Source organism: Schistocerca gregaria, chromosome 1, assembly GCF_023897955.1.
Source record: "Schistocerca gregaria isolate iqSchGreg1 chromosome 1, iqSchGreg1.2, whole genome shotgun sequence".
Classification (NCBI taxonomy): domain Eukaryota; kingdom Metazoa; phylum Arthropoda; class Insecta; order Orthoptera; family Acrididae; genus Schistocerca; species Schistocerca gregaria.
The window spans coordinates 441,994,755-442,008,179 of record NC_064920.1 but is presented as its reverse complement, the minus strand read 5'-3'; the positions used below and the strand labels follow the sequence as shown (position 1 = coordinate 442,008,179).

At 40.8% G+C, this 13,425-nt stretch overlaps 1 protein-coding gene across 2 annotated transcripts in view; it reads left to right on the top strand.

The window, feature by feature from the left end:
• Positions 1-13,042, top strand: part of LOC126351588 (uncharacterized) — a 44,191-nt gene extending 31,149 nt beyond the window's left edge. For both annotated transcript variants that reach the window (XM_050002618.1, XM_050002617.1), the window contains exon 4: positions 12,788-13,042. In XM_050002618.1, coding sequence (XP_049858575.1) covers positions 12,788-12,875 — 88 coding nt within the window. In that variant the 3' untranslated portion in view covers positions 12,876-13,042. The remainder of the gene's footprint in view (positions 1-12,787) is intronic.
• The last annotated feature ends 383 nt before the right edge of the window (positions 13,043-13,425 follow it).

Genomic DNA, 13,425 nt, shown 5'->3' with positions numbered 1-13,425 from the left:
TTGTCTCTCATGACTAATCAGATGTCCTAAGTATTGTAATTCCTGTAGTGTTCAATGACTTTTCTCTACATTGAGTGTCAGATGTGCTGCATACAATCACTTAAATACTTGAAATTTCCCTTGCAACAACAATTATGTCATCCAAAAATACTGTACGTGGCCTTGGTTTTAACGCTCAAAAAACCCCACCTGACAACACTGAAGCGTGACTGGCACATTCTTTCATTCAAACAGCATCCAACGATGTTGGTAGTGTCTGTAAGGAACCATAAATGCTGTTTTCAGTTGTTTCTCTGATACTGCTTCCAGACGATGATAGCCATTCAACAGATACATGGTGGAGAAATACTTGCACTGCCCAGATTATCCAAAGTTCCAATATATTTGGGATTGGATAAGTGTCTGTAATCATGCAACTATTTAGATATCTGTAATCACAACAAAACTGCTGTGGCTTTTGTGCCATCTGTACTATTTTTTGGAATGGTCATCAGTGGTGCCCCCAAAGACTATTACTTTTTGCTGTAATATTGTCCTGACCTTCCAGCTGTGATTTGATGCTGTGTCTCTAGGGTCACTAGCAAAACGTAATGAGGATAAAACAGATCTTCAAACTCTAATAACAAATGTGTCAGTGCTAACTTTACTAATCCTTTCAAGTGTTTTATATTTTTCTGTAATGTAGTTAAACAGGAAAAGGGTCTGAATTCATTCTGTCCAGATCATCTTCCTCCAAAATCTCCAAATTGGCAAGGACCAATACTTACGACAAGTCCATGTCATTGGTTCCACAGTAATGTATTCTGACAGACAGCACATCCTCACCATTTAGACGTACCACTCTCGTGCATATGCAATGCCATGCCTTATCTAATTCCGCATTCTCTTTTAGTGCCTCAACCACACACAATATGTTTACTGTATGAAACTTTCACTCTGCAGCAGAGTTTGCACTGATTTGAAACTTCCTGGTAGATTAAAACTGTGTGCTGGACCAAGACTCGAACTCGGGACCTTTGCCTTTCACAGGCAAGTAGTCTACCATCTGAGTTACCCAAGCATCACTCACAACCCATACCCACAGCTTCAACTCTGCCAGTACCTCATCTCCTACATTCCAAACTTCACAGAAGCTCTTCTGCAAACCTCGTATAACTAGCACTACTGGAATAAAGGATACTGCAGAGAGATGGCTTAGCCACAGCATGGGGGATGTTTCCAGAATGAAATTTTCACTCTGCAGTAGAGCGTGCATTGATATGAAACTTCCTGGCAGATTAAAACTGTGTGCTGGACCAAGACTTGCCTTTCACGGGCAAGTGCTCTAGCATCTGAGCTACCCAAGCACGACTCACGAACCGTCCCCACAACTTCAGTTCTGCCAGTACCTCATCTCTTACCTTTCAAACTTCACAGAAGCTCTTCTGTGAACCTTGCAGAACTAGCATTCCTGGAAGAAAGCATGGTTTTAATCTGCCAGGAAGTTTCATATCAGTGCACACTCCGCTGCAGAGTGAAAATATCATTCTGGAAACACCCCCCAGGCTGTGGCTAAGCCATGTCTCCGCAGTATCCTTTCTTCCAGGAGTGGTAGTTATGCAAGGTTTGCAGAAGACCTTCTGTGAAGTTTGGAATGTAGGAGATGAGGTACTGGCAGAGTCGAAGCTGTGGGAACAGGTTGTGAGCCAGGCTTGGGTAGCTCAGATGGTAGAGCACTTGCCCATGAAAGACAAAGGTCCCGAGTTCGAGTCTTGGTCCGGCACACAGTTTTAATCTGCCAGGGAGTTTAATATGTTTACTGACAAATCAGCTCCCACACTCACTCATAGCAATAATCTAGTACCTCACAGTGCTTTACTGCACAAACTAATCCTTAGTGGCCTTGCATGCAGTTTAATAGGTTTCCGTTTCATGAGAGATGAGCCTTCTGGCACTATGGCACTGACAGTATATTTCTTCAGTTGGAATTACATGTCATTGATTCCTACTATGTTGTTTGTTGTTGTGGTCTTCAGTCCTGAGACTGGTTTGATACAGCTCTCCATGCTACTCTATCCTGTGCCAGCCTCTTCATCTCCCAGTACCCACTGCAACCTACATCCTTCTGAATCTGCATAGTGTAGTCATCTATTGGTCTCCCTCTACGATTTTTACCCTCCACGCTGCCCTCCAATAATAAATTGGTGATCCCTTGATGCCTCAGAACATGTCCTACCAACCGATCCCTTCTTCTGGTCAAGTTGTGCCACAAACTTCTCTTCTCCCCAATCCTATTCAATACTTCCTCATTAGTTATGTGATCGACCCATCTAATCTTCAGCATTCTTCTGTAGCACCACATTTCGAAAGCTTCTATTCTCTTCTTGTCCAAACTATTTATTGTCCATGTTTCACTTCCATACATGGCTACACTCCATACAAATACTGTCAGAAACGACTTCCTGACACTCAAATCTATACTCGATGTTAACAAATTTCTCTTCTTCAGAAACGCTTTCCTTGCCATTGCCAGTCTACATTTTATATCCTCTCTACATCAACCATCATCAGTTATTTTGCTCCCCAAATACCAAAACTCATTTACTACTTTAAGTGTCTCATTTCCTAATCTAATTCCCTCAGCATCACCTGACTTAATTCGACTACATTCCATTATCCTCGTTTTGCTTTTGTTGATTTTCATATTATGTCCTCCTTTCAAGACACTATCCATTCCGTTCAACTGCTCTTCCAGGTCCTTTACTGTTTCTGACAGAATTACAATGTCATCGGTGAACCTCAAAGTTTTTATTTCTTCTCCATGGATTTTAATACCTACTCTGAATATTTCTTTTGTTTCCTTCACTGCTTGCTCAATATACAGATTGAATAACATTGGAGACAGGCTACAACCCTGTCTCACTCCCTTCCCAACCACTGCTTCCCTTTCATGTCCCTCGACTCTTATAACTGCCATCTGGTTTCTGTACAAATTGTAAATAGCCTTTCACTCCTTGTATTTTACCCCTGCCACCTTCAGAATTTGAAAGAGAGTATTCCAATCAACATTGTCAAAAGCTTTCTCTAAGTCTACAAATGCTAGAAACGTAGGTTTGCCCTTCCTTAATCTAGCTTCTAAGATAAGTCGTAGGGTCAGTATTGCCTCAGGTGTTCCAACATTTCTACGGAATCCAAACTGATCTTCTCCGAGGTCGGATTCTACTAGTTTTTCCATTCGTCTGTAAAGAATTCGCGTTAGTATTTTGCAGCTGTGACTTATTAAACTGATAGTTCAGTAATTTTCACATCTGTCAACACCTGCTTTCTTTGGGATTGGAATTATTATATTCTTCTTGAAGTCTGAGGGTATCTCGCCTGTCCCATATATCTTGCTCACCAGATTGTAGAGTTTTGTCAGGAGTGGCTCTCCCAAGGCCGTCAGTAGTTCCAATGGAATGTTGTCTACTCCGGGGGCCTTGTTTCAACTCAGGTCTTTCAGTGCTCTGTCAAACTCTTCACGCAGTATCGTATCTCCCATTTCATCATCATCTACATCCTCTTCCGTTTCCATAATATTGTCCTCAAGTACATCGCCCTTGTATAGACCCTCTATATACTCCTTCCACCTTTCTGCTTTCCCTTCTTTGCTTAGAACTGGGTTTCCATCTGAGCTCTTGATGTTCATACAGGTGGTTCTCTTATCTCCAAAGTTCTCTTTAATTTTCCTGTAGGCAGTATCTATCTTACCCCTAGTGAGATAAGCCTCTACATCCTTACATTTGTCCTCTAGTCATCATTGCTTAGCCATTTGCACTTCCTGTCGATCTCATTTTTGAGACGTCTGTATTCCTTTTTGACTGCTTCATTTACTGCATTTTTATATTTTCTCCTTTCATCAATTAAATTCAATATTACTTCTGTTACCCAAGGATTTCTACTAGCCCTTGTCTTTTTACCTACTTGATCCTCTGCTGCCTTCACTACTTCATTCCTCAAAGCTACCCATTCTTCTTCTACTCTATTTCTTTCCCCCATTCCTGTCAATTGCTCCCTTATGCTCTCCCTGAAACTCTGTACAACCTCTGGTTCTTTCAGTTTATCCAGGTCCATCTCTTTAAATTTCCACCTTTTTGCAGTTTCTTCAGTTTTAATCTACAGGTCATAACCAATAGATTGTGGTCAGAGTCCACGACTGCCCCTGGAAATGTCTTACAATTTAAAACCTGGTTTCTAAATCTCTGTCTTACCATTATATAATCTATCTGAAACCTGTCAGTATCTCCAGGCTTCATCCATGTATACAGCCTTCTTCTATGATTCTTGAACCAAGAGTTACCTATGATTAAGTTGTGCTCTGTGCAAAATTCTACCAGGCGGCTTCCTCTTTCATTTCTTTGCCCCAGTCCATATTCACCTACTATGTTTCCTTCTCTCCCTTTTCCTACTACCGAATTCCATTCACCCATGACTATTAAATTTTCGTCTCCCTTCACTATCTGAATAATTTCTTTGATTTGATCATGCATTTCATCAATTTCTTCGTCATCTGCAGAGCTAGTTGGCATATAAACTTGTACTATTATAGTAGGTGGGGGCTTTGTATCTATCTTGGCCACAATAATGCGTTCACTATGCTGTTTGTGGTAGCTTACCTGCATTCCTATTTTCCTATTCATTATTAAAGCTACTCCTGCATTACCCCTATTTGATTTTCTGTTTATAACACTGTAGTCACCTGACCAGAAGTCTTATTCCTCCTGCCACGGAACTTCACTAATTCCTACTGTATCTAACGTTAACCTATCCATTTCACTTTTTAAATTTTCTAACCTACCTGCCCGATTAAGGGATCTGACATTTCACGCTCCGATCCGTAGAATGCCAGTTTTCTTTCTCTTGATAACGACATCCTCTTGAGTAGTCCCCGCCCGGAGATCCGAATGGTTGACTATTTTACCTCCGGAATATTTTACCCAAGAGGACGCCATCATCATTTAATCATACAGTAAAGCTGCATGCCCTCGGGAAAAATTACGGCTGTAGTTTCCCCTTGCTTTCAGTCGTTCGCAGTACCAGCACAGCAAGGCCGTTTTGGTTATTGTTACAAGGCCAGATCAGTCAATCATCCAGACTGTTGCCCCTGCAACATTCCTACTATATGCTGTCCAAGATTAACTTTAGTGTGATGTTCGTGTAAGAAATCTAACACTAAGATCATGCAGCAACCATTGCCTGCATGAAGAAAAACTTCCATACATGCCTGGAAACTTTTCTCCCCATCCGAAAAACCAAAATTGGTGATCTGAATACATACAACCTCTACCCAGTCTGCGTAACGTAAAGTAAAGGATCCAAGCTCCTTTTACCAAAGAAGTGCAAATTTGTCAAAGACACCTGCAAACCTGTGTCAAATAAAAACTTCTCTTCTCTTCTATCCCTTAATCCCATTCAATAAATACCACCAGCACACATATTTTAGTTGTTCCAGAATTTAGCAAGCACACCATTTGGTGGATTTGGCAACCCCCATTAACATTTAATGTTAGGTTACTTTTTCCATATTGTGTCCCTCTATGAAGCTCCTTATTGTGCTTCTGTCTACAATCTCGATCCAAGTGTCCCACTCACCTACATTTTCTACAATGTGGCTGACAGCAAATCTGCGTTTATCCTGGACTAAGGTAACTGGGTTCTGTGTCTCCCAGTGTTCTCGCACTTTTTATGCCTCCAACTAAATCTTTAGGGAATTGTATCCACACCTCTCTAGAAACATTGAACCACAGCTCCTGCAAAAATGCATCCAGTACTATTTGTTCTGCCTCTTGCAGTAGAACCTGTTAGCATCATCACTTTCCATCAACTCATACATATTGACATTAAGCTTTCTCCTCCTATTTCTGAAATTCTCAATGGACTACCCTGTTCTTGGGATTCATTGTTCAGTTATCCCTTATAATATCTACAACTATGCTTCCTTCTATCCCACTGTAACAAGCTTCTCCTGAGAATTTCAAGTGTCTGAGCACTTCTCAACTCACCATAATACAACACACAAATGACTCTGAGCACTATGGGACTTAACATCTGAGGTCATCAGTCCCCTAGAGCTCAGAACTACTTAAACCTAACTAACCTAAGTACAACACACACATCCATGTCCAAGGCAGGATTCGAACCTGCGACCGTAACAGTCCAGACTGAAGCACCTAGAACTGCTCAGCCACACATGCCAGCCATACAACACACATATTTTGGCATTTCCCACCAGAAGTAACTTGTCCATATCCAACAAATGTTCATCTGAGCAACGATCCTAGCTTTGTGGCTGTCAATAAGTTGTCTATAAATGCTAACATACCCCCTCTGCTTTAGCTCTGAAAGGAGAAACTAGGGTGTCATGTGGTGCTACAGAAGAATACTGAGGATTAGATGGGTAGATCACATAACTAACGAGGAGGTATTGAATAGAATTGGGGAGAAGAGGAGTTTGTGGCACAGCTTGACTAGAAGAAGGGATCGGTTGGTAGGACATGTTCTGAGGCATCAAGGGATCAGCAATTTAGTATTGGAGGGCAGCGTGGAGGGTAAAAATCGTAGAGGGAGATCAAGAGATGAATACACTAAGCAGATTCAGAAAGATGTAGGCTGCAGTCAGTACTGGGAGATGAAGAAGCTTGCACAGGATAGAGTAGCATGGAGAGCTGCATCAAAACAGTCTCAGGACTGAAGACCACAACAACAACAACAAAAACAACAACAAGGTGTCATTGCTAGCACCTAAGGCAGGTTCTGACATGGTAGATGATGATATATCCTCCCTCCCTCAATGCATCTAACTGCTTATGCAGGCATGTGTTGTCTGCCAGCATTTGTGCCAGCTGATTCAGCAAGGTCTGAACTGCCTCAATATGTGTAAACATTTCTACTCCTGGCTTGTTCATTCCATAACCTGAGTCCACAACAAAAGGAAAAATACAATAGGAAAGGTCTTAATACCAATTTCACCATTACACTTCTTTCTACAGGCACTTCTAATCCTTACATATGAATGCCAGCCATGAGCTGCCTCTACATTCTCTGGCATAATGTCCAGGCCTCATACATTTAAAACAAATCACTGGAAGGACTGGGCGTATGGAGCTCTGTGCCCTGACAAGTTACACTTCCTGTACCTAGCTGGACACAAACCACCATCTATTCTCTAGTGTGCTAACCAAAGTCACTTAAATCACCGACTGAGTCCACTTTATAGTTATCCATCATAAAGGTGTTATGAAAAATAATCAGAAAAATATGTAACATGCAACTCTGGTGAATTGTCTCATTCTTGCAAAATAAAAATAGCCCATTGACTGGAAGTTATGTAAAATGTCAACATCTACTTGCCTTTTCTATGGCTTCAGTAGTCCAGGGGCAGAAACTCATTTTTTCAAAACTTTTCAGTATAGAGGTCAGGGGTTTGCTTCATAAGTGGCTAAACACTAATTATTTGCTGCTGCTAATGTATTTAATCATTAACTCGACTGAAAACACATTCCATGTCACACATTCTGTCACATAATATTTCTTTGATTCACATAGTTCTGTAAAGTGAATTTATGTCTTTTTCAGTCACAACAGACAATGTACACCTGCCATAACTTCACACAACAGATCTAAAACAAGACTTAGCCAAGCAGAGCCATAACCACAACAACAATAGAAAACAAACTGCCTCTCATGGTATCAACTTATGGGCAAGCCCATAATACACCAAAATTAAATTTCAAAGAAGTTATATTGATCTATACTATAACATTAATTTGTATTTTCTTTGTAGTGGATAATGAAGCAATGAATTTATTAAAAGATGGTGTCATTTTCCACTTTTGCTGTATTATTACAGAAAGTGGAAAATAATAGTAATAAAATGGCAAAATTGGAAAGGACACTGTCTTTTAATTAATTTTGTAAATTATAAAAGTAGAGATTCATGCATTATTGTAAAATATAGTTTGTATTGACATTAATAATTAATTTTATGTGATTCTTCTTAAATTAAATGTAAAAAAATCTGGATGACTAGCTTTTTAGAGTGCAAAATTTTTTATATACATACTAAAAAATACCAAGGATTTTCATAACTATCATGACAGGTTACTTCCCGGGACTGGATCAGACTCTGAATGTGGCTTTCCAGCAGGGATACGACTTCCTAAAATCCTGCCCCGAATTGAGATCCATCCTTCATGAAATCCTCCCCACTCCACCAAGAGTGTCTTTCCGCCGTCCACCTAACCTTCGTAACCTCTTGGTTCATCCCTATGAAATCCCCAAACCACCTTCCCTACCCTCTGGCTCCTACCCTTGCAACCGCCCCAGGTGTAAAACCTGCCCTATGCACCCTTCCACCACCACCTACTCCAGTCCTGTAACCCAGAAGGTGTACACGATCAAAGGCAGAGCCACGTGTGAAAGCACCCACATGATTTACCAACTGACCAGCCTACACTGTGACACTTTCTATGTGGGAATGACCAGCAACAAACTGTCCATTCACATGAATGGACACAGGCAGACAGTGTTTGTTGGTAATGAGGATCACCCTGTGGCTAAACATGCCTTGGTGTACGGCCAGCACATCTTGGCACAGTGTTACACCGTCCGAGTTATCTGGATACTTCCTACCAACACCAACCTATCTGAACTCCGGAGATGGGAACTTGCCCTTCAGTATATCCTCTCTTCTCGATATCCACCAGGCCTCAATCTCCGCTAATTTCAAGTTGCCGCCACTCATACCTCACCTGTCTTTCAACAACATCTTTGCCTCCACACTTCCGCCTCGACTTACATCTCTGCCCTTACTCTTTGCCTTTAGATATGTCTGCTTGTGTCTGTGTATGTATGGATGGATATGTGTGTGTGTGTGCGCGCGAGTATATACCTATCCTTTTTTCCCCCTAAGGTAAGTCTTTCCGCTCCCGGGATTGGAATGACTCCTTACCCTCTCCCTTAAAACCCACATCCTTTCATCTTTCCTTTTCCTTCCCTCTTTCCTGATGAAGCAGCTGCCGGTTGCGAAAGCTGGAAATTCTGTGAGTGTGTTTGTGTGTTTTATTCATTGTGCCTATCTACCGGCGCTTTCCCGCTTGGTAAGTCTTGGAATCTTTGTTTTTAATATATTTTTCCCATGTGGAAGTTTCTTTCTATTTTATTTACATTAGGATACAGAAGTAGAAATAATGGATAAATATAATTAAAAAACCAGCTTCTCTACAAAAGCTGACAATAATGCAAATGTTGATCAAAAGTGTATCAGATGATTCATAAACCGAGAGACTGTCATCAGTAGAGGCAATTTGGAAAAGAGAAAATCACCCTTGGGTTGCTACAACTTTCACCAGTTGAACCTTCCATTCAATCCTCCAATCCACGCACTTCGACACGTCAATGCAGTCACACGAAAAAACTCAAAAAATATCTTGTTTCCATTCACCATGTTGAAATGATGCTGCTGTTCCTCGATGTCATTATGTTACTGGCTTTATTCTAACACCAAATATGCAATGTGGCTACAACTATCAGCCAGGATAGTAATTTCTGTCTGACAGAGGTGTGTGCACGAATTGTGGGTTGCATTCTACTATACTACGGTGGGTGCAGAATCACGAGAGCTCGTTCAGTATTAACATACTTTATTCAGCAAGACTTCTGTTCAGGGACTGTTGTCAACATCTCAGTGGTGTGTGTGTGGTCATCCAGGTAGTGGACTGCTACCTCAGCATAACTCTCAATGATGTGCTTCATACCATGGCAGTGCACGTGTGTGTTAAACAGTGGAGTGCTGCCGCAGCAGAAGAGCTACGGCCAGCAAGGCCATAGTGCTGATGCAAGGGATACATTCCTAGCAGCCACTGAACTAACACACTGGTGGCTGTGCACTTCAGACACCCTGCACCAAACTGGGGACCCTCAGAGTCATCTGAAGTGCCAGTCAAAGAAATCCTAGAGCAGGTCTTCACTTTGTGGCACTGGCTCAAGATACAGAACCTTCTTCAGATCTATCAGTGGCTTGTAGACCAGTGGCTTTATGATGATGATGCTAGGTGAAGCTGAAGTTTCTTGGCCTGCTTGGGTCTGACAGCTGACGTGAAGCCTGTCAAGGTGTCGGCTGCAGCTGGTAGTCCTGGAATCGGGCATAGTACAAATTCATGTTCTGCCAAGAGCTGGGTGGCAAGTGTTTATAGTTCCTTTGGCCTCCTATGATGTGACAGGAGCCCATCTTTGATCACACAGGTTTGACTATAGAAGCACAGTGCTGTGCCACAGCATGTGGAAGTATAGCCCACCACTGCAGGAGACTGTGGTGTTGCAGCATGCTGTGCCAGCAGTGTTCTAGTGCCTGGTAGCAGGATTTTGTAGGCTGCTCACCTGCATGCCCGTTGACAGATTGCAAAGTCTGGTCTGCAGTTGTTGCCACAAACGTCCAAACAGTATTAAGACTAAGATTAAAATACGAATATTTATTGGTACTGATTATAACATGCCTGAGACTCACCAGAAGCCAAGACTGCTGTTCTCAGATACCTCCTAGGAGAGAATTATTTGGCACCTACTGCTGTGTGTCATCCCCATTGGTGCATACAAGTTTGTAAAGTTAGCTAATTATATGACAGTTTAAAACTGGTGAAAATATGCATGGGTTTACAGGTGAGGTCTTAGGGAGAATGGGAAGCAGAATTTTCTATGGAGGTATTTATGTGAAGGCTTAGGGACAACATGAAGCACAACTTTCTACGAAGGTAGGCTCTGACAGCAATGAAAAGAAGAAGACTAAGAAGTAGTGAAATTGGTGAAAATAAATACAGATGTTAAACTCTATTATTCCTTTATTTTTTTCTAAACTATGCAAGTGGGAACTGACTCTCCAACTCATCCTTTTTTCTTGCAATCCTTCTGAAATCAAGTATCTGTCTTCCATCAGCTTCTCTTTGTGTTCCCACTTAAAAGGTACCAGAGGAGGGGCGGAGTTGAGACTGTGTGGAATTAAAAAATAAAAATCAGTGGAGGCAACCAGCCACCATACAGTGGAGTCATTTGTCAACTGGTGGATATCTACTTCTGTATTCATACTCTGCTAACCACTGTGAAATGCATCGTAGAAGGTAGTTCAGCATTTAGAAGCATTTTGCCTCGTTCCATTTGTGAATGGAGCATGGGAAGAACGATTGATAAATGCTTCTGTGTTTTTGCAATCCCTTGGGGTGCAATATATAAGATTGGTTGGTTGGTTTGGGGAAGGAGACCAGACAGCATGGTCATCGGTCTCATCGGATTAGGGAAGGATGGGGAAGGAAGTCGGCCGTACCCTTTCAGAGGAACCATCCCGGCATTTTCCTGGAGTGATTTAGGGAAATCATGGAAAACCTAAATCAGGATGGCCGGACATGGGATTGAACCGTCGTCCTCCCGAATGCGAGTCCAGTGTCTAACCACTGCACCACCTCGCTCGGTGCAATATATAAGAGACTGTAGTGTTTCATTAAGTTCATCCCTCAATATTTGCTCTTTACTCTGTAAGTAGGATTTCACAGGTTAGCTGGAATCTATCTTCAAGAGCCTGTAATTCAGGTTTTTTGGAATTTCTGTGATTCTTTCCCATGCTGACCTTTGCATACATTGAATATCCCCTGTTGCTTTTTTCTTCAGAACACGCTGATGCACAAGTACATACATAGCTACACTCATGAATTTGATATGCACGTTATGTGATAGTCTGTATGCTGCTCCAAGCTGCTAGAGATGGTGGTCATGTGCTTGCTTGTGTGTATGAATGAGTGTGTCTTTCTCTTTCTTTTCCTGATGTAGGCTGTGGCCAAAAGTTGATGTATAAGTGTCTTTTAATTGCGTTTGTCTGCATCTTAACATGTCATCTTTATAGCAAGTAGCAATTTATCTTTTCCTTACATTGCTGCTGTTCCAACCTGTTGTTTTTATTGTTTGATTTTGTATGCACAGAGAGACACTCAAGTATCTAAACTTTTACCACAATTTTAAGTTAGTTTTCTTATACCAATCCATTGTTACATGACTTCTCTGTATTTTTGGTAGTTATCTTCTCATTCCATTGCTTATATTCCACCAAGTCTTATATGTTGAACCTATAGAGTGAAAGTTAATCACCATGTAACTGAGTTATTTGAATTGTAATTGATAATGTAAAATTTTTGAATTTGTTTGCTATTACTTTAGTAATCTAGCACAGTTCCTTTCTACAGGGTTGGCATATTAAAATAGGCAACCCAACTTACATTATTCACCTCAGGTCTGGGTGATGTAAGCTGGGTTGCCTGTTTTAAAGTGCATGAAATATTTCCTGTGCCAGTTTAATTTTGGCCAGCTTGCAGTATTAGATGCGTTTCTGACACTTCACTATAAATCTGAAATAAATTTCCATGCCCTGTATATACAATGTAAGTCCATACATTTCAAGTCTGATATTTCAAATTAATTTTCATTTAAAAATAATACTGAAATTCAAAGTTACCCTTTGATAGAACTATATTTTTACATCTTCAAGAGCAATGTTAATAACTGTTTTGATTGCTATGAATTGTTTTCTCACTTTGGAATATGCCCGTTGAGAATACAGGTATTTTTGCTGCTGATGGTGATTACTTAACTCACCACTCTGTTTTTCTAATTTTATTATTTTTCCCTGTGATAAAAAGAATTATTAATTTTTATGTAAGATTTTTAATCAGAAAAATTCATTTACTCTCACAGAACAGAGGTACTCATCAATATGTGATATCTTTCATTCTAGGTCACTGGAATATGTTGGCCCCATACTGAAGGCCTTGTCTGCAGCTTATGAGAAGTATGCTGTGCCTCTTGTGAAGAAAAAAGAATGATTCTGTACTAGCAACACAAAAATTTTAATTTAATTTGTTAATAGTGTATCTAGGGCAAAATGTCTATATTTATCTAATGTTATATTATTTTAAGAAATGTAAGTCAGATGATACCAAGTAAACAGTGAGTAATAAAAAAAAATAAAGTTGAAATGTTCTCTTTGAAAGTATTCTCTAGAGGCACTGATCCTTAACTGTGAGCAGGAATCTTGCTGAGATGGCAGAATTGCACACTCTGTGAAAGACAGAAGGGATACTGCTCTCAATTATCATACATTATCAGTAAGTACTAACTTCATTTGTAAAGTGACAAGTGCAGCTACACTTCTGTATCTATAAAACCCAAATAAGAGAAAATGGAAATATTATGAAAACGACAGTTGCCACTCAACATACAACAAAGATGCTGAGTTGCTAGGTGCATTGGAAGGTTGGACAGAAAGGGGCGGGGGGGGGGGGGGGGACAACAGAAAAGGGGAGAAGTAAAAATACTGTGGGTACATTGACAGAGCAGAGGGCTGTGTAGTGCTGGAATGGGAACAGGGAAGGG